The sequence below is a fragment of the Pezoporus wallicus genome, unplaced genomic scaffold (genome assembly GCF_028554395.1).
Source record: "Pezoporus wallicus isolate ANWC-B61680 ecotype Strahan unplaced genomic scaffold, APGP_CSIRO_Pwel_v1 contig_4309, whole genome shotgun sequence".
In the NCBI taxonomy this organism is placed as follows: Eukaryota; Metazoa; Chordata; class Aves; order Psittaciformes; family Psittacidae; genus Pezoporus; species Pezoporus wallicus.
The window spans coordinates 3,529,356-3,549,460 of NW_026638191.1; the positions used below are offsets into that span (position 1 = coordinate 3,529,356).

Below are 20,105 nucleotides of genomic sequence, written 5' to 3' on the forward strand. Positions count from 1 at the left end.
GGGGACCCGACTGCAGTGCCCGCCCCTCCCGGCCGCAGCGACCCCTCCGCAAGCTCTGCTCCCGCTGCCTTGCCACGCCTGGAACCCGCGGAGGCGAGAACTAACGTGGTGCGCGCGTGGAGCTGGGCGAGATGCGGGACAGCATCGAAGGGAAGCTGGGGATGAGGGGTCCCCGAGTCACCCCAGGAACCCGTTTCACCCGTGGGGAGCCCAGCTCCTGGCTGGTGGGAGCTCTGCTCTGCACACGGTGCAGTGGTGGGAGCCAGAGGCAAGGAAGAACGAAGGCGGTTGAAGAAGCATCCACCGTGACATTTAAACCCCAGCTCCTGCTCAGCGAGGCAGGGGAGCAAATCCCTGCCCCTGGCAGGAAGTAGGGACAAGCAGCACAGAATGGGAGAGACAGGTTTATTATTTCTGGGAGCAGTGCCTTTACATGTTGCTCGAGATAAGGTCACCTCCCTGCAGCCAGAGCAGAGGGACGGGGCAGGATGTTGATTCAAAGTGACAGGAACAAGAAGCTGCAGCCAAGCCCCTGGGGTCTGCTGACAGCACAGGGCTCCACGTGTCACCACGGGACTCCACAGCCACCACAGCATTTGCCAGAGCTACTCAAAAACATCCAGCAACATACCCAAGGGCCAGGGCATGTCGTAGTAGTCAGTACGGCCTCTCTGCTCCCAATGGGAAAGGGAGGGCATGAGACAAGAATAAATAGTGTCCAAAGGCCCCCCTGCCCCTGTTGCTCCGTGGGCTAGTGAAGGTATTTACAGGAGGAAATCTGTCAGCCAGAATCCAACAAACGAGCAGACACATCCAGAAGGGGTTTAGGGGCAGCTCGTTCGCATCCTGATCTCTTCTACCAGGCTCTCCCGGCGAACGTTGACCTGCATGGGGAGAGCACAAAGTTGCTTCAATACAACACAAGCAGTTTGATGGATCATGACCTTCCCTGCTCCCACAGGGATGGCTGGCACTGTACTGTGGCCCTATGGTCACACCATGATGCTGTCACCAATGGCACTGCAGGGCTCAGTGGGCTGCAGCACATGTGGAGTGAATCCATCAGAGCAAGCACCTGCCTACAACCTGCCAAGCCCTCTTCTGCCCACCATCATGACAGCGATGCTCTTCCCACTCCTTCCTACTGGTTCCAAACCCAAGACCAGTGCATACATAGCACTAGTCCCATTCACTCCAAGAGGGCACCTCCTGGACCTTCAGCATTGGTCCCATGCCCTGGATGGAATGCTCAAGCAGTCATACATGGAATCACACCTCCATGTTCCAGGCTCCAGAACTGAGGAATGTCTGGGAGTTCAAGAAGGCCACATGATAGCAAACTGCTCCACAGCTCTAGGAAACTGTGTGGGGTGAGGAGCTGGCATGTGAGCGTTACGAAGTCCATGAAGAGACCTCTGCTTGAAAAGATCTAATGAGAAGCCACTGTATAACATCCCGAGAGCCTGTTAATAGGGTGCTTGGTGGCAAACACCAGGGCATGTGCTCCTCACAAAGGCAAGATGGGCTGAGGAAACTCACCCAGCCTCCTAAAGTGCACCCACAAGTCCACCACCATCAGTCCACAGCCCTCACTTTGAGTCTGCCAGTCCCCTTTGGGCACTACACTGAAAATATGGGCCAGCAAAGCAACCTTGCAGTGTACAACCTGAGGGCACCAGTGCAGAGCATGCACAGATGGGGCTGGAAGGCTGACCTGAGCCTGGATAAAGGGTCAAGGAGCTGATCCCCCTCACACCAACCTGCCCTGGGCCTCACCTCCTCCCTGGTTGCCACCATCCGCAGCTTGACGACTCCATCCTTGAGCTCCTGCTCGCCCACAATGGCAACAAGAGGGATGCCGGTGTCCTCACAGTACTGCAGCTGGTTCAGCAGCTTGGGGTTCTTCTTGTAGAGCACTTCTGCCTGCAAGAGAACCAGAGAATAGCACCATAATTTGTGGACCTGTTTGAGTCTAGAGGAGGCCATGGTGATGCTGTGAGGGCTGGAGCAGCTCTGCTCTGGAGCCAGACTGAGAGAGCTGGGCTGGGTCAGTCTGGAGAAGAGAAGGCTCCTGAAGGGGAGACCTTAGAGCAGCTCCAGTGCCTAAAGGGGCTACAGGAAACCTGGAGAGGGGCTTTGGACAAGGGCCTGTAGGAACAGGACAAGGGGAATGGCAGAAAACAGCCCAGGCTCCTCCCTGGCCCCACTTTCCCCTTGCAAGGCTCCACTTTTTTTGGTTTGTTTTTGGGAGCAGCATGGTTTTCCAGCCATGGCCACACAGCAGGGGCTGGAGTGCTGCCTGCTTTGGGAATATGCCTTGAGATAACAGATACAGAGCAGCCCCTACAGTGTTACAGGGCTACTAAGTCATGCTGCCCAGCCCTTCCTGAACACCTGATTCAAGACACCAAGAAGAGGCAGGCTCCATTCAGGAAGCCCATCTGCTGCCCACCTTCTCCCTGTGACTCCTTCCTCCCAAAGCAAAGCCAGATCTGGTCCATCCCCAGCACAGGGTGGACCAAGCAGCTCCTGACTTTGCCATCACCTGGTCATACCTTGATTCCAGCATCCCACAGCTCAGCAATGAGCTTCAGCCGCTCTTCCAGGAGCTTCTTTTGGGCAGAGGCCACCAGCACCTGTGTCTCTGTTGTCCTGATCTTCTCCTCAGAGGCCTAGGGCAGGGACAAGACTCAAAAGATGCCCTGGACATACAGAGGTATCTGAGACCCTTTGAGCAGAACAGGTCACCACCCCAGACCCATCAATTCAGCAAAGAGGATCAGGCTCATTGAGTAGCATAAACTCAGGGAGACCCTACAGACCCCATCCTGGAGCAGAACCTCATTTTTTGTTATCATTCCATGATGGGAATGTAACACAACCTCCCTCCTGCACTTCAGGTGCACACAGACTGGAGGATGTGCTGAGAATGAGCAGTTTCCTTGCCTGCTTCTGCATAGGAGCTGCTCCTCCAAGCTCGAGGGCCTCCTAGAGACTTGCTCCAAGTAGCTCAGGAGCAGCACAGCTGGGAAACCCCAGACCAGCTAAGCTGGTGACTATGGGTTAGATCAACAGGAGCAAGCTGAGATGCTGCAGTGCTGTCAGGAACTGGCTGCTCCCAAGGCAGATGCTGGATACTCAAAGTGGCATTTTCCTGCTGCTGCTTTTGCTGAAGGAGCAAGCCTTGAAAAGGTCACCGGCAGAGGAACAAACCTGTCCAGGGCTGGAGGTGGTGGGGGAAGAATTCAGTTTTCACTTAGAAAACCTGGTTGTGTTCGGCTTCCAGGAGAGAACTCTCCACAACAGGCTTCTGGGGGAGGTAAATGTGCAGCAGTGTTCTGGGATCCTACAAAGACCCATTTAACAGCCAAGCCAGAGAAAACTGGAGCTTATGTCTTGGTTCTGACTCCTGCTTCAGAGCCCATTAGGGGCCTGGCTGGCTTCTTCAAAGACTGCAGCAAGAAAGACTCACTTCAGCACCTGCTGGACTAGGGGTACGTGGGAAAGATGTAAATCTTTGCTCCCTCTCTATTCTTAGTTGAGTAGTAAAGACACCAACCTCCACTCTCTGCTCCAGAATGGAGAAGATCCGCTCTATCCCAATGCTGACCCCCACGCAGGGCACCTTCCGTCCCTTGGGATCAAACATCCCCACCAGCCCATCGTAGCGGCCGCCTCCAGCCACGCTCCCGACGCTCACGGGCTCCTCCACGTGCTCATTCTCCTGCTGCAGCAGCACAGCCTCGAAGATCACCCCTGTGTAATAGTCCAGGCCCCGCGCCAGGCTCAGGTCAAAGGAGATCTGCAGGGCACAAGGGAAACCCCATCACTGCCTGCACTCAGGGGGGCTGGGCTGTGCCCCTCCTGCCCCTGCCCCTCCTCACCTTTCCTGTGATGCCAAACAGGGTCAGGTACTCAAAGAGCAGCTTCATGTCCCCCAGCCCCTCCTTGGCCAGCTTGTTCTGGGACAGCTTTGGGTCCTGGAGCAGCTGCTCGATCAGCTCCAGGCCACCTGTGGCAATGAGACTCTGTTAACAAGGCTAACAGCACCCCTGTGTCCCCAGCCCTCCCTGCCTTGCCTGGAGGAGCAAAGCCAAGGGCTTGACCCCCCAGTGCTCACCGTGAAGCTGGACGTACTCCCCAATGTGATCCGCAGCCTCGGGGGAGAGCCCCTTCTCCCCCACCATCTCGCTCCTCACTTCTTCCCATGGCACCTGTGAAGGGAGAGAAGAGCATCAGCCACAGCTCCAAGGATGTGGTCTCCTGGGGAAGCTCTCTGGTGATCCTGCCTGATGCAGGTGAACAGACATATCTCCCCTCAACAGATCTTTATATGGCAGAACCCCATCAGTGTGCTTAAGAGGTCATACTTCCACTTCTTGTACCTGTCTGTCTGGTTGCACCCCACCCCTGCAGTCAGCAAAACTGCCAAAAAACCTGAAGCCCCAGGACAAATGCTCTGGGTTTGATTTCTGGCCAGAACCAAACATTCAAGCCAGTTCTCCTGGCCCATGTTGAGAGCAGCCCAGGGGCACAGAGCCCCACTGCCACTCCAGCAGCAGCACGTGGAGCCCATGGCTCCATCCCATACCTTGTCCAGTTTGTCCACACTGGAGCAGATCGTTCGGAACTTGCTGTCCGGGACACCACAAACTGCAAACATCCCATCAAGGATGCGCCGATCATTGACCTGGGAGAGAGGGAGCAAATCATCCACTGTAACTCAGATGCTTCAGCTGGGTCCAGTTTCTCTCCTCTGTTTTCAAGTGTGGAAGAGAAACCAGCAGATCTCTGCCAAGATTTTTTCATGTTTGGAATTTCTCTTCCCCATTCCCAGGGAGCAGAGCTGCCTCTCTGCCCACAGCTGACCGCTGCCAACCCTGGCCAGGGCTATCACATTCTCCTTCTACAGCCATACAGACCTCCACTCAACAGAGAAGAGAATCCAGTGCTGCCTATGAGTCCTCTCACGTGGACAGAAACAGGCCACGGAGATGAATTCAGTGTTATCCTGCTCTCTCAGCGTAAGAACAAAGGGACATCTGATCGTGTTAAAACCTCGCTAAGGAATTTTTTCTTGATAGTATAGTGAATTCCAGAGTTTAATTATGCTCAGTAATAGCAGGTAATTGAGGCCAGAGGCTCAGCTGGATTCAACATTTCCATGGTTACTGAGAACCTCTACAATTAAATTAGAGAGAAACAAAGATTGCTCAGGAGTCTGTAATCCTCCACCATCAACATGAACCAGACAGTGCCTCATGGAAGACAAGAACAGCAGCAGGCAGGTTATTCTGCTGTCCCCATTGCAGGGGTGCCTCCTCAAAGGCCACATCCTCTTTCACCACTACCCAAACACACAGCAGCTGGACAGGCAGCTCCTCTGCACAGCTCTTAGCTCATCCCACACAGGTTCAAGAGCAGGTAACTGCCTCCCTACCCAGTGGGGACTGCACAGAGGAGCACAACACCCAGCCCACACTGCTCATCTCCCCTGTGGAGCCCAGCAAAAACCCAGCTCTGGATCCCTCTCAGAGATCCCACCAGCCTCCTGCACATCACACACTCCTTCCCATCACTCTCCTACTGCTGTACAACCTTCTCCATCCTGCCTGACCTGCACACCCAGCACCATTTGCTGCCACACCAAGATAATGGAGGTGCTTTGAAGCAAATGGCTTCACCTACAGCAGGGGATGACTTCTGGAAAACAGCTCAGCCCCAGAATGAACTTGGTGGGAAGGCAGGAACCTGCAAAGAACACACAGCACACACTGAGCAGATGTCCCTACTAAGGGGACACCGGGAGCTGGGACAAGGATCCTTGGCCAGAGCCTATGTTTTACTGCAGGCAGTGAACATGACAGTTACCCTGTTGGCTCCTGGACATTTTGCAGGGGACTGTGATTAGTGCTAAAGAGAGCTCTGCTACTGCAGCCTCAGGAAACCTCCCTGCATTCCCAGCTGAAGGCAAGTTTGAGCTGAGGTCCAGACTTTCAGCATATGCAGGTGAGGCAGAGGTGGGATGAGCTTCTGGATCAGGGTTTAGTAGGCTTTAAGAGTGGGAACAGGTACTGCTGCATTAAGCAGAAGAACAGTGACCTCTGCTTCCCACTGTGACACAGAGAAACCTGCTGAGTCTCACCTTGACGAGGAAGTCTCCGAGCTGCAGGTCACTCAGGATCTCGTGCACGATCTTCAGGCACTCGGCATCAGGAATCATGGGGTCAAACTGCCCAGCGATGTCAAAGTCCTGGGAACAGGAAAGGCAGTGAGCAACTCAGCACTACTGCTGTGGCTGCAGCAATACAGCTTCAGCACTTCTGTTAACAGCAGTTTGCTTACAAAAGGCAACAGAAATGGGGTGTAAGGGAGCACTGGCTTTCACTGATAGGATCCAGAAGGAACAGGATGTGGGTTAATGATCCTTTTTCACTAAGGGTAGTGATGCTCTTGTGTCCATAGCATTGAAAAAGAGTTTGCACACTGTGTCATAGACAGTGGAGACAGCTTCATAGAATCCCAGACTGGTTTGGGTTGGAAGGGACCTTAAAGCTCATCCAGTTCCAACCCCCTGCCACGGGCAGGGACACCTTCCACTAGAGCAGCTTGCTCCAAGCCCCTGTGTTCAACCTGGCCTTGAACACTGCCAGGGATGGGGCAGCCACAGCTTCTCTGGGCACCCTGTGCCAGCGCCTCAGCACCCTCACAGGGAAGAGCTTCTGCCTAAGAGCTCATCTCAATCTCCCCTCTGGCAGGTTAAAGCCATTCCCCCTGTCCTGTCCCTACAGGCCCTTGTCCAAAGCTCCTCTCCAGGTTTCCTGTAGCCCCTTTAGGCACTGGAGCTGCTCTAAGGTCTCCCCTTCAGGAGCCTTCTGTTTTCAAGGCTGAACCAGCCCAGCTCTCTCAGCCTGGCTCCAGAGCAGAGCTGCTCCAGTACTCTCCAGTTTGCAAGGAACCGTTCTGCTTCTCCCTGCTTTCTGCTTCTGGACACGTGTGACCTGCTCCTTGCCTCTGGCACAGCAGTTTACACAGCGTGTGATATAGTGAAACAGAGATCCTTGCAAAAACAACAGAAAGGAGACAGCAGAGCAATCAGCAGCAGTAAATAAATAGAACAAAGGAACCAGGAAAGGGAGAGAACTAATTATTTGGTATGACCTAAATGCAAAATGTGTCATTGTGATTCTCAGGATGTTCTTTTTTTAATACACATGCCAGTCAAGTTAATGACCAGGGAAGAAGACGAGAGAAGGGATCTTGAGGCAAAACCCAAAGTTTCAACTGCCAAGACAGAAAAAGAGATCATAAAGCCCAAGTGGTCTCCACCAAACTCCCCGATGAAACAGCACATAGAGCTAAAGCCCAACAGCAAGGTGTGTGCATAGCCTGTGACTGGAAAATTGCATAAACATCAATGTTCTGAGAGAAACCACAGAAGCAACAAGAGACCTTCTATTTGACTCCCTTTCATGAATCCGAAAATGCAATGTCTTCAATGAGATTTTGAGTACAAGAACAGTTTTCATTAAGTCGGTGAATTTCCGTATGGTTCTACCAAGTTTCCAAAAGAAATCAGGGCAATGGAGGAGGAAACAGCACACTGGTTAGTCCCCGAGCAGCTGAGTGCAGGAAAGGCTGATGCAATCCCTGTGGAAGTTGGGCAAGGGCTGGTTTAGTCAGGGAAGTGCCACTACCAGTGTATGTGACACAGGTGAAATGAATTACAGACCAGTCAGTCTCACCTCTGTGCCTGGCAAAATCTTGGAGCAGATTCTCCTGGAAGGCATGCTAAGGCACATGAGAAACAACAAGGTGCTTGGTGACAGCCAGCATGGCTTCACTAAGGGGAAATCCTGCCTGACCAATTTGGTGGCCTTCTATGATGGGGCTACAGAACTGATGGACAGGGGTAGAGCAGCTGATGGCATCTACCTGGACTTGTGCAAAGCGTTCAACACTGTCCCACACAACATCCTTGTCTCTAAATTGGAGAGACATCAATTTGATGGATGGACCACTCGGTGGATAAAGAACTGGCTGGATGGCCACACACAAAGAGTTGTGGTCAATGGCTCAATGTCCAGCTGGAGACCAGTAACAAGTGGTGTCCCTCAGGGATCACTGTTGGGACTGGTCTTGTTCAACATCTTCATCGCTGACATGGACAGTGGGATTGAGTGCGCCCTCAGCAAGTCTGCCGATGACACCAAGCTGTGTGGTTCTGTTGATGCGCTGGAGGGAAGGAATGCCATCCAGAGGGACCTCGACACGCTTGTGAGCTGGGCTGATGCCAACCTCATGAAGTTTAACCATGCCAAGTGCAAGGTCCTACACCTGGGTGGGAGCAATCCCAGGCACAGCTACAGGTTGGGCAGAGAAGAGATTCAGAGCAGCCCTGCGGAGAAGGACTTGGGGGTGCTGGTTGATGAGAAAATGAGCATGAGCCGGCTTCAGTGTGCGCTTGAAGCCCAGAAACCAACCGTATCCTGGGCTGCATTAAAAGGAGCGTGACCAGCAGGTCGAAGGAGGTGATCCTGCCCCTCTACTCTGCTCTTGTGAGACCTCCCCTGGAGTATTGTGTGCAGTTCTGGTGTCCTCAACATAAAAAGGACATGGAACTGTTGGAACAAGTCCAGAGAAGGGCCATGAGGATGATCAGGGGACTGGAGCACCTCCTGTATGAAGACAGGCTGAGGAAGTTGGGGCTGTTCAGCCTGGAGAAGGATGTGTGGAGACCTCATAGCAGCCTTCCAGTATCTGAAGGGGGCCTATAGGGATGCTGGGGATGGACTCTTCATTAGGGACTGCAGTGACAGTACAAGGGGTAACGGGTTAAAACTTAAACAGGGGAAGTTTAGATTGGATATGAGAAAATTCTTTCCTGTTAGGGTGGTGAGGCACTGCAATAGGTTGCCCAGGGAGGTTGTGAATGCTCCATCCCTGGCAGTGTTCAAGACCAGGCTGGACAAAGCCTTGGGTGAGATGGTTTAGTGTGAGGTGTCCCTGCCCATGGCAGGGGGGTTAGAACTAGATGATCTTAAGGTCCTTTCCAACCCTAACTATTCTATGATTCTATTCTATGATTCTATGACACTGAAAAACCCAGCCAAGGGCTGCAGAATTCTGTTTAGGAAAAGATGCAGAAACTTCTTTTCTAGGCTGAGCAAAGAAGGGAAGCATCTCCATGGAGAGAAGGTAAGAGATGATTTATGTGGCCTAAAGAGGGGAAGATTTCAGATAAACAGTCTCAAATGTTTATCTGGGACAGGAAGAATCCATATCAAGGGATGACAGTTTATTTCTCCTTGTGCCAGTGCAGCTCTATCAAATACAAGGAAATTTAGCCTGGATATTGAGGACTATTTCTAGCTATGCTAGAAGTGAGATCTTGGAGCAGTCTTTCAGGTGAGAGTGGTCTGGAAAGGGGAATTCACCAAGCTGGAGCTGGAAGGTATCCACAGGGTACAATGTAACAGGAATTCTCAAACAGGAATCTGTTTGCAATATGAGGCCCTGGGAACTGCTAGTACAGTGGAACAAATCCATTCCTTGAGGCTACCACACTTGTCTGAGAAAGCCACAAAGGAAATTGCTTTCTTACCTGTTCTGTAATTTGGCCTCTGGGTTTTTCCCTTCCTTTGAAATACAAATTGACTAAGCAGGGGATTGAAGTAGCACATGCTAAGCTGAGGTCCTAGCCTCGTTCCTGTGTGCTGCTACACACCCAGGAGTTCAAATACTGCTGGATCAGAAGGAAACTTTTCCCCTCCACCAGGCTGGCAAGAACTGTGGGATGGAGCAAGGAGCTGCTCTGAAGCAGGCTGACACCTGGGGCACCTAGGAGCTGTGTTACACAGGCCCTCATACACCAGCACACTGTCACAGCCATCCTCACTCTGCCACTCTCAAGCTGTTTTTCAGACCCATAAGGGCACATTAAAGAGCAGATGAGTGGATTCTCCTGAGCTTTAGACAGCAGGTAACCCAGCCTTTGGTGCTGGGTCCCCACAAGCACTGCCCAGCCTCACTCAGCAGTGTCCCTGTCAGTGGCCAAACTCACACACTGGTAGAACTCCCGGTAGCGGCCCCTGGTCATGGCTGGGTTGTCCCTCCTGTAGACCTTGGCGATGTGATAGCGCTTGATGTTGGTGATCTTGTTCATGGCCAGATAGCGAGCGAAGGGCACCTGGGATGGTTAGGTTAAGGACTGGAACAGAGAGGGATCACCCCACCCAGTTATCAGTCACAGGCAGTGCTGGGTGCTCGCTATCTCCCCAACACCCAGCACAGTGTGTGGCACGCACCCTGGGACAAAGCAACTGCTGAGAGATGGATTTTCCATAGCTCCTAAGGTCTCCACAACTGCCCAAGACATGGCCTGCACATGCTGCCGTTAATCATAGAATCAGTGTGGTTTGTATTGGAAGGGACCTTAAAGCTCACCCAGTTCCAACCCCCTGCCACGGGCAGGGACACCTTCCACTAGAGCAGTTTGCTCCAAGCCCCTGTGTCCAACCTGGCCTTGAGCACTGCCAGGGATGGGGCAGCCACAGCTTCTCTGGGCACCCTGTGCCAGCGCCTCAGCACCCTCACAAGGAAGAATTTCTGCCTAAGAGCTCATCTCAGTCTCCCCTCTGGCAGGTTAAAGCCATTCCCTTTGTCTTGTCCCTACAGGCCCTTTTCCAAAGCTCCTCTCCAGGTTTCCTTGTACCCCTTCAGGCACTGGAAGCATTACTTCATTGAAGAAACATAAGTAACTGGACAAGGTTGCTGCACCCACAGAATCACACTGCCTGCTCAGGCTCTCCCTGTCAGGATGGGGTCAGAACAAAAAGACCATCTCCTCCCCTACCCACTGGACAGCACGGCCCCAAAAGGAGGGCAGCAAAGGTGATGAGCCCCCTCAGCATTAGCTATGGCAGGATACTGTCAGGTCGTAGCGCAGGGACAGCAGCTCTCCTCCTTGATCTTTCAGATCATAGATGAGCTTCGAGTCTTCACCGTATTTCCCTGTCAATGTCTCCTACAACAAAAGGACACATGAACAAACAGCATCTTCAGTGACAGGGAAGACACCTGGAGATGGAAGAATAAAACTCAGCCCTCAACACACCACAGGCTTTTAACTGCAGGATCCTCATCAGCTCTGCAACCTGCTGTGTCCTCACTCACCTTCAGCTCAAACACTGGTGTATCAATGACTTCTGCTCCATGGCGCTTGAAGCAGGAGATGATTGCATTGAAGACCCTCTCACGAATGGCCATTTGCTTGGGGCTGTAGTCCCGTGTGCCCTGGGGTGAAAGAAGGCAAAGGAGAGCAAAAGACACACTGGGTTAGAGGCAGGTAGTGGAGACAGACTTAAGAGGCAATATGGATATGCTATCATAGTGCTAATAAAACCAGACAGATCAGGTCCAGACACCGGATGTCAGGAGAAATGGTAAAAAGCAGCATTAAAAACTACTGGAAAACATCAGGATGCAGCTCAGAAACAACCTGCTAGGGTCTGCAGAGCTTAATCTAAGTCAGGACTTTCGTGTTGCAGGAAATAAAGGAGCTAACACAGATCCAACTGTCAGAGGCTTCAATGCTTTGGAGTGTGACAGTACAACTCGAATCTGCCCACAGCTCTGAATCCAATGTCAGCGAGACCCCTGCAAAACCAGCCACATCAAGAGGTGGAATCAGAGGAAAGGCACATTTTGGAGCCATGGAACAACTCCACAGCTTCCAAACACACAGAGAAATCATCTGTTCAAAGTGCGATGTCTGTGAAATACCCATCTGCTGTTCACTGGGATGTGCTCCCTTTTAATTCCTTCACTGTTCGGAGTCACTGCATTATTTCAGTGACAACCTTTAGGCTCTCAGCAACACACAGATCACTGTTAACTAACCAGACCTCCCACTTGCATCTTCCAGGAGCTGGGAGTCAGGCAGGAGGAAGCAGCGAGCAGGCGCTTCCGCACACCCCACCTGCAGGTCGTACAGCGAAGAGCAGCCTCCAGCCGTACACTGGCGTGGCTGAGGCAGGTGGAAACCCAAACCAGGCTTCCCTGGCACTCACAGAGCTGTAAAATCCTCTCACATCTTTAAATGTAAAATACCCTTCCAGGCCTCACACCCGTTACATTTACCAATACAAAGGAAATGGACAAAGAAGACAGTTTTGAGACATTTAAGTCAGTGGCATTAAACTGATTGGTTTGTCAACAAAATTCCTGTCTCCACATGGACACAGTTGATCTCTGGTCAGCTGCTAGTGATGAAAACATTCAGGCTACAAACAATTTCAGGATAAACTGCACTATGGACACTATTCCCAGGGGCCTGCAGACTGAAGAGCTACCCCTGAAGGAAGGGTCCTTCTGCAAGAGGACACCAATGTCAGCAGCTGGTAAATGGGATTACCCACCCTCGCTAAGGCAAGACCAAAAGCCACGAGACCTTTCATGCTCCCCCCATTTCAACAAGTGTTGACCATTCCTGGCAAGCACCGCCAGGGTTTATGCTTTGCAGATCCCCCACAACAAGCCTTACACCAGCAGAGCTGTATGCTGCAGCACCCCATGCTCACCCAGTCCAGCAGCAGCTCCATCCACTGTCTGCATTAACAGGGAACAGGACCAGCTTAAGGATCCTTGATCCAGGAGTGCCAAAGCCTGCAGGTACTCATGTGGTCATAGAATCCCAGACTGGTTTGGGTTGGAAGGGACCTTAAAGCTCATCCAGTTCCAGCCCTCCTGCCACAGGCAGGGACACCTTCCACTAGAGCAGCTTGCTCCAAGCCCCTGTGTCCAACCTGGCCTTGAACACTGCCAGGGATGGGGCAGCCACAGCTTCTCTGGGCACCCTGTGCCAGTGCCTCAGCACCCTCACAGGGAAGAGCTTCTGCCTAAGAGCTCATCTCAATCTCCCCTCTGGCAGGTTAAAGCCATTCCTGCTTTTCCTGTCCCTACAGGCCCTTGTAGTAGGGTCAGTGCTACAAGAGCTGAAGAGTCCTAACCTTTAAACTCATCAGGCAATGCAGTGTCATAACCTTATTTCAGTGCAATCCCAGCAGATACAAGACCTCTCACACTGGGCAGCTACAATAACATGGCCAAAGGGGAATTAAGTTTTCTGACCACACCAGCTAGTGGTTGGCTTGTCACAGAAGCACCAGAAAGTCTTTACATTATTAGGGTCTCTCAGGTTATTTTCAACCCTCTCTCCCTTGCTGCTAAAAGGGAACAGAAATGAGAGCACAGTCAGGCCAGCCTGTGCTGAGGTTTTGCACACACAGATGTGGGGGAGACTGTGCACACAGAGAGGTATGTGCTGGGGGAAGTTACCTTTGGGGTCTTGAGTACAAACTTGTGTTTCCCTTCATCTCCTCCCAGCTGGGCCTTCATCTCCAGCAGCTTTGCCACCTCCTTTGCAATCTGGAAAGGGAGCAAGGAGGGAACTGAGGGTAAACCCACCTGCCAGGCCCAGCCCGCAGGCCTCCCCCAGTACCTTCAGCCTCGGCATTCCCAGTATACCCAGTATACCCAGGCTCCCTAACATCAATACATGCACTAATCCCAGTCTCCTACAGCAATCAGAGGGACACTCCCTGCTCCTCTCCAGGACTCCTCACTCCTCTCCAGGACTCCCCACTTCTGCTACAAGCCCCCCAGTCTCAGCACCCCCAACATCCCCACCAGTCTCTGCCTTCCACGACCTCCATTACCCTCAACATCCACCCCCCAAGTGCCCCTACCTCCCATCTCACCAGCTCCTGCTACATCCACCCCAGCATCAGCAGTCTCCAGCATCCTCCTCCCAATCCTGACACCCTAAGCCTCTCTTTCTTCAGCCTAACACCAGCATCACCACTTCCCACTCCCAGCTCTCTCCAGGTCCTCAGTCCCTCTGCTCTCCATCCCAGACCAGTACTCCCACACCCCTTTCCCCATTGCCACCACATCCAGCCCAGCAACACCTACACCAGTACCGCCAGTTCCCTCAGCACCTGAGCTCAGCAACCACACCCCAGTCACAGCAGCCCCCTCTCCAGCCCAGCACCAGTACCCCCAGCTCCCCAGAAACCTCCATTCCCCATCCCAGCACCCCCCGTCCGCTCCGGCTTCCTGCTCCCAGTCACACCACTCTCCAGCCATACTGGTCCTCCCCCATCCCCACAGCAACCCCCGAGAACCGTCAGCCGCTCCCCGCCCCGCGCCGGGACCGGCCGCACCTCGTCGGCATCGGCCTTATCGTGCTTGAGGCGCCGCACCACCTCGGCCTGCGCCCGCACCGCCGCATCCTCCGCCATTGCCGGCCCGCGCCTGCGCGCCGTGCCCGATGCGCCACTGCGCCTGCGCAAAGCTGCGCCCTCCCTTGCCGCCCGCGCAGTGCCGCGCCCGCGCGTTGCCATAGCAGCGGGGCCGCGCCTCAGGAACCACTCTGGAGCGGCTGCGGTTTGGGTCAGGTTTAATGTATAAAACACAGGGCTCCAGCACGCCCGACCCCGGCCGGAGCCTGCCCCAGCGCCAGGCCGAGTCCCGCCCCGAGTCTGTGCTCCCCACAGGTCGGGGCTGGCCGCTGCAGCCCTCAGTGGGCAGGAGGTGGCTTCCACAGCCACCCGCTCCCTGTATCCTGAGCCTCCGTGCTCGCACTGCACCACAACCCCACACGCAGTGCAGAGCTCAGCCCCATCCTGCTGCAGCTGCACCACATCCATCTGTGCCCCTGGCACCACCGTCACTGCAGTCACAGGCACGGCAACAGCAGGAACCCCCAGTCTTGACGCATCTTTCAGAGCGGTTAACCACAAGGTTAAGCTGGCGACTGCACTGTCTGTAACCTTTAAAGCCCACTTGCTCCTTTCCAAGCAGACAGCCCATGTTGACACTGCATTAGCCCAGGCAGGTGAGGCTTAGGATGGTAAATATCGACCAGTCTTCAGCAGGAAGTAAGTGCTAAGGGTGCTGAGGGTTCCAGTTGTACAGCAGCTCAGGCAAGCAGCTCTGACCTGAAGAGTCCTAAGGCTCCAGCCTTCTTCTGATCTCATCAACAAGCTTTTCTCTTGGGATATCAACCTAAAAAGCAAAGGGGGAGGAGGAGGTAGCAGCAATGGACCCTTGAGCAGAGCACGGTTTAATCTGGCCCCAAAGACTTGCTGTGACCAAAGCAGTTTGTGACCAGTTTTCTGGAGTAGTCACCCAACAGATCTGTGCTGCAGCTCCCCAAGGTAACATCACCGAGGGAAAACACAGAGCCCTTCAGCAACCTCTGCATTTTGGAGGCACTTTTGGAAGCAGGTATAAAAAAAGGCATTCTCACCTCCACTCTTGTTGCAACATCTCGCAGCTTGACGACTCCATCTGTCAGCTCCTGCTCCCCTACAATGGCAGCAAGGGGGATTCCCGTGTCCTCACAATACTGCAGCTGCTTCAGCAGTTTAGGATCCTTCTTGTACAGCATCTCTGCCTAGCACAAAGCGGAAAAGGTGATCATTAACACAGAATTTCCTCTGATGGGTTTTGGGAGCAAAACAGCCAGCATCAACACCTGCAGCAAGCAGTTGCCTTTAGTGCTCTCAGCAGTTCCTACCTCCTAGATCTCAGACAGAGATCTTGAAAAGACACAACTAATGGAGTTGATCTTGCTGTGCTACAGCTCCCTTCAGGCTCTCCCTCTCTCACCCATACCAGTGCCAAGCCCAAGTCCTTACTTTACCTTGATCCCTGCACCCCACAGCTCAGAGATGAGCTTCAGTCTTGCAGCAAGTAAGTGTTTGTGAGGTGTAGCCACCAGCACTTGTGTCTCCGTTGTTCGAACCTTCTCCCCGGAAGCCTGCAGGAACAGACACTCGTGGCAGTGACTGGTTCCAAGGGAACCTACAGCTCACAACAGAAGCTCATCTCACCTTATTTCAGACTCTGACTTAGCTCCCCAAAACAAGTAAAAGCCAACCATCACCACTTGGTGGATGTTACTAAGCTAGGCTGACCTTCCACAGCAAAGAGAGCACACAGGTAAAGCAACCTGGGCACATTTAATGAGTCCCCCAGAGAAGCTGCATCATGATACACTATTTCAATCAGGTGCTGCTGTTCCTGTGGGACTTTGGTTTTCCTCCCTCCCTCCCAGAAGGGACCTGGCCAGCTTTCTAATGTTGCCTTTGATTCTTCAGGCACAAACACATTGCCCCAGCTTCATTTGCTGTGAATCACAACTCAGAACTGAACACATAGTGATGAATTTGGGGCTCATTAAAGAGTGCTACAGCTGCTACTGAATTCCTCATAATCCCCAGGACAGAAAAGTTCACAGGCAAGAGACAAGAGCAAAGTGACTGGAGCACAAAGTTTGGAGCCAGGACCAGAGCTCAGGGCTCATCTCTCATGCTTCCAGGGCATCTGCTATGAAATGCAGCCCACACCTGCATCCTACTGGGCTGCAGAACAGGGCTCTATCTTCTGTGCATAGACATTCAGGCATGAGATGAGCCACCCTGGCCCCTAAAATACTTTCCTCTTGAACACAGTTGAGCTGTAAAGCTCCATAATAAACAAGAGCTGGCTTCCTAGAGCCTTCCTCCAGGCACTGCTGCAGCACCAACCTTCATTCTCTGCTCCAGAATGGAGAAGATCCGCTCTATCCCAATGCTGACCCCCACGCAGGGCACCTTCCGTCCCTTGGGATCAAACATCCCCACCAGCCCATCGTAGCGGCCGCCTCCAGCCACGCTCCCGACGCTCACGGGCTCCTCCACGTGCTCATTCTCCTGCTGCAGCAGCACAGCCTCGAAGATCACCCCTGTGTAATAGTCCAGGCCCCGCGCCAGGCTCAGGTCAAAGGAGATCTGCAGGGCACAAGGGAAACCCCATCACTGCCTGCACTCAGGGGGGCTGGGCTGTGCCCCTCCCGCCCCTGCCCCTCCTCACCTTTCCTGTGATGCCAAACAGGGTCAGGTACTCAAAGAGCAGCTTCATGTCCCCCAGCCCCTCCTTGGCCAGCTTGTTCTGGGACAGCTTTGGGTCCTGGAGCAGCTGCTCGATCAGCTCCAGGCCACCTGTGGCAATGAGACTCTGTTAACAAGGTTAACAGCACCCCTGTGTCCCCAGCCCTCCCTGCCTTGCCTGGAGGAGCAAAGCCAAGGGCTTGACCCCCCAGTGCTCACCGTGAAGCTGGACGTACTCCCCGATGTGATCCGCAGCCTCAGGGGAGAGCCCCTTCTCCCCCACCATCTCGCTCCTCACTTCTTCCCATGGCACCTGTGAAGGGAGAGAACAGCCATTCCTGCAGGCTCTCATCAGTCAGTCTCCACCAGCCTATGTATTCACCACACATGCAGAACAGCAGTCAGGCCAGCAGGCCAGCAGTCAGCTCTCTGATCCACATCTCCCACAGGAACTGCTAACAGAAACCACTGGGACACCAAGTTTTTCTCAGTGATGCCCAAGAGTTCCCCAAATCCTTCAGAGACACCAACAGCTGAGCTGCTGTGAGCCTCTGCATGATAAAACCTGCCCTGACACTGCCTAGCCCAAGACATGCACCCTGTGAGCCCAGCTCTCACCTTGTCCAGCTTGTCCACAGTACAACACGTTGTTATAAACTTGCTCTCTGGGATGCCACAGACAGCAAAAATCCCATTCAAAATCCTCCTGTCATTGACCTGGAATGGGAGAGGGACACTCAGCTCCAGGAGATCCACCACCATTCCTTCCTGTCCCAGAGCTACAGGAAACTGCAGCCACTGGGTGTTCCCTGTTGCCTTTTCAATCCCCTGGGAAGAGAAGGCCCAGAGGTATGGAAAGCCCTCGGCTTTGAGCTCGCCTTGATGAGGAAGTCCCCGAGCTGCAGGTCACTCAGGATCTCATGCACGATTTTCAGGCACTCGGCATCAGGAATCATGGGGTCAAACTGCCCAGCAATGTCAAAGTCCTGGGGGCAGAAGAAGCAGCAGAGGCTCCTGGCACAGCTGAGGTGCTTTGGCTCTGCAAACTACATCCCACAGCTGCTGATGGTGAGCCAAAACCCACACCAGAACTTCCTGAGCAGTGACCACTACAACACTCACGCACTGGTAGAACTCCCGGTAGCGGCCCCGAGTAGTGGCTGGGTTGTCTCTCCTGTAGACCTTGGCAATGTGGTAGCGCTTCATGTTGGTGATCTTGTTCATTGCCAGATAGCGAGCGAAGGGCACCTGGGGGGCTAAGGAGTTAAGGACAAGAATGAGATGATCCCTTGAACTGCAGAAAGCTGAACCTTAAAGTTACTCATCTCCCCTTTGCAGCTGCTCTCTGCTCTCCAAGTAGTTCATCAGCCTGGGCTAATGATGAGATGATGAACCATGCTGAGCTCCTCCAACACCAGGACAACTCCACTGACCTTCTTCTGAACCACAGCATGTGAACACCTTGCAGACACAGACCTTTGGTAAGTCACCTCACAGAATCACAGACTGGTTTGCCCTGGAAGGGACCTTAAAGCTCATCCACTTCCAATCCCCTGCCATGGGACACCTTCCACTAGAGCAGCTTGCTCCAAGCCTCATCCAACCTGGCCTTGAACACTACCAGGGATGGGGCAGCCACAGCTTCTCTGGGCACCCTGTGCCAGCGCTTCAGCACTCTCACAGGGAAGAGCTTCTGCCTAAGAGCTCATCTCAGTCTCCCCTCTCGCAGATTAAAGCCATTCCCCTTGGCCTGTCCCTACAGGCCCTTGTCCAAAGCCCCTCTCCAGGTTTCCTGCAGCCCCTTTAGGCACTGGAGCTGCTCTAAGGTCTGCCCTTCAGGAGCCTTCTCTTCTGCAGCTGACCCAGCCCAGGTCTCTCAGCCTGGCTCCAGAGCAGAGCTGCTCCAGCCCTCACAGCATCTTCTTGGCCTCCTCTGGATTCGTTCCAACAGCTCCAAGTCCCTCTTGTGCTGTTGCCCCAGAGCTGATCAGTCCTCTTGCCTCAGAGAGAACTCAAGGTACAGCACAGACACAATGCTTTTTGGTGAAGGTAGGGAAGGCACTGGGGATATCCCAGCAGCAAACCCTGCTGCTCCCTCAGAACCACTGCTGAGGCACTGGGCAGGTGGGTTGGGCAGGACAGGAGGAAAAGGAGGTTTGTGTCACCCTGCTGGGACCTGTGGGCAGGGCAAGGGCAACCCAAGAACACCAGGGTGGCAGCAGCCCCAGGGTGCCACCCCCCCCCCGGTGAGAACAAGGTGCAGAGAGCAGGATACAGTCAGGTCGTAGCGCAGGGCCAGCAGCTCCCCTCCCTGGTCCTGCAGCTCATAGATGAGCTTCGCTTCCTCCCCGTACTTCCCCATCAGCGTCTCCTGTAGGGAGGCAAGGGGGTGGTAAAGGACCAGGATGGGAGACAGACCCAGAACCCGGTTCCCCATGCTCCACAGCTCAAGCAGAGACTGGGGAGGACATCCCTGCCTTCAGCTCCCTCTGACCTGGGGCACAAGTGGGCCCTCATCCGCATTCCCCGTTCCCCAGTAGTGACCCCAGAGAGTCTGTCACGGCTGCCCCCCGCCCAGTATGTCCGAAAAGGGGGGGATCTCCCCACGCTGCCCGAATTTGCCCTCTCAGCCCCGGGGAAGCAGGGTGTTCCTCAGTGCTACAAGAGGGGACCCCACAGCCGGGTTCCCGAGAAGCAAAAGGGGTTCCCGCAGCCGCCTCACCCGCAGCTCTAGCACGGGGGTGTCGATGGCGGCCGCGCCGTGCCGCTTGAAGCAGGTCACCACGGCGGCGAGCAGCCGGTCACGGAGCGCCGTGTGCGCAGGGGGGTGGTCGCGAGTGCCCTGGCCAGGGACGGAGAGCGGCCGTCAGCGGCGGGGACAAGGAAGAACAACTCCCGGTAACCGCAGGACCCGCTCCCCACGATTACCTTGGGTGTCTTCAGAACCGGGCGCCACCCGCCACCGGCCGAACCCGCGGCCGCCCGCCAAGGCGGGAGCCCGCCGTACCCGAGCAGCCATGCCCGGACCTGGCTGACCCGGGGCGCGATGGGGCCCACGGGTAGCAGCCACCCGGCGACGAGCGGCACCAGCCGCAGCATGGCCGGTCCCGAGGAGACCGGAAGCAGCGGAGCCACGTGATCTCTCAGCGGCCCTGACTCACACCGCTC

General features: G+C 54.2%; 2 protein-coding genes across 2 annotated transcripts; both read right to left on the reverse strand.

Moving 5' to 3' along the window:
* Nucleotides 1-728: 728 nt before the first annotated feature.
* Nucleotides 729-14,348, reverse strand: HARS1 (histidyl-tRNA synthetase 1). The gene is made up of 13 exons (XM_057409912.1): nt 14,226-14,348; nt 13,339-13,428; nt 11,176-11,295; nt 10,931-11,026; nt 10,064-10,189; nt 6,146-6,253; nt 4,592-4,690; nt 4,121-4,214; nt 3,885-4,012; nt 3,560-3,802; nt 2,556-2,672; nt 1,777-1,923; nt 729-884 (listed from the first exon to the last, which is right to left on the reverse strand). Exons 1-13 carry the CDS (start codon nt 14,301-14,303, stop codon nt 825-827), a joined length of 1,506 nt encoding a protein of 501 aa, XP_057265895.1. The 5' UTR covers nt 14,304-14,348; the 3' UTR covers nt 729-824.
* Nucleotides 14,349-14,743: 395 nt separating this feature from the next.
* Nucleotides 14,744-20,036, reverse strand: LOC130599368 (histidine--tRNA ligase, cytoplasmic-like). Its single transcript, XM_057409775.1, has 12 exons — nt 19,866-20,036; nt 19,660-19,779; nt 19,213-19,308; nt 18,060-18,185; nt 17,816-17,923; nt 17,556-17,654; nt 17,157-17,250; nt 16,921-17,048; nt 16,596-16,838; nt 15,710-15,826; nt 15,314-15,460; nt 14,744-15,069 (listed from the first exon to the last, which is right to left on the reverse strand). The coding sequence occupies exons 1-12, from the start codon at nt 20,034-20,036 to the stop codon at nt 15,013-15,015; spliced, it is 1,506 nt and encodes a 501-aa protein (XP_057265758.1). The 3' UTR covers nt 14,744-15,012.
* Between the last annotated feature and the right edge of the window lie 69 nt (nt 20,037-20,105).

What these genes read in the sequence shown, in the direction of transcription:
- HARS1 (XM_057409912.1), bottom strand. Translation starts at nt 14,303, where the DNA reads ATGGCGGAGGATGCGGCGGTGCGGGCGCAGGCCGAGGTGGTGCGGCGC. An exon ending in CACCAGTGTTTGAGCTGAAG is followed by an intron (nt 11,027 to 11,175) that starts GTGAGTGAGGAC and finishes CTTTTGTTGTAG; the next exon opens with GAGACATTGACAGGGAAATA. An exon ending in TCGGAGACTTCCTCGTCAAG is followed by an intron (nt 4,691 to 6,145) that starts GTGAGACTCAGC and finishes CCTCTCTCCCAG; the next exon opens with GTCAATGATCGGCGCATCCT.
- LOC130599368 (XM_057409775.1), bottom strand. Translation starts at nt 20,036, where the DNA reads ATGCTGCGGCTGGTGCCGCTCGTCGCCGGGTGGCTGCTACCCGTGGGC. An exon ending in CGGTTCTGAAGACACCCAAG is followed by an intron (nt 19,780 to 19,865) that starts GTAATCGTGGGG and finishes GTCCCTGGCCAG; the next exon opens with GGCACTCGCGACCACCCCCC. An exon ending in CTGTGGACAAGCTGGACAAG is followed by an intron (nt 17,251 to 17,555) that starts GTGAGAGCTGGG and finishes CTCCCTTCACAG; the next exon opens with GTGCCATGGGAAGAAGTGAG.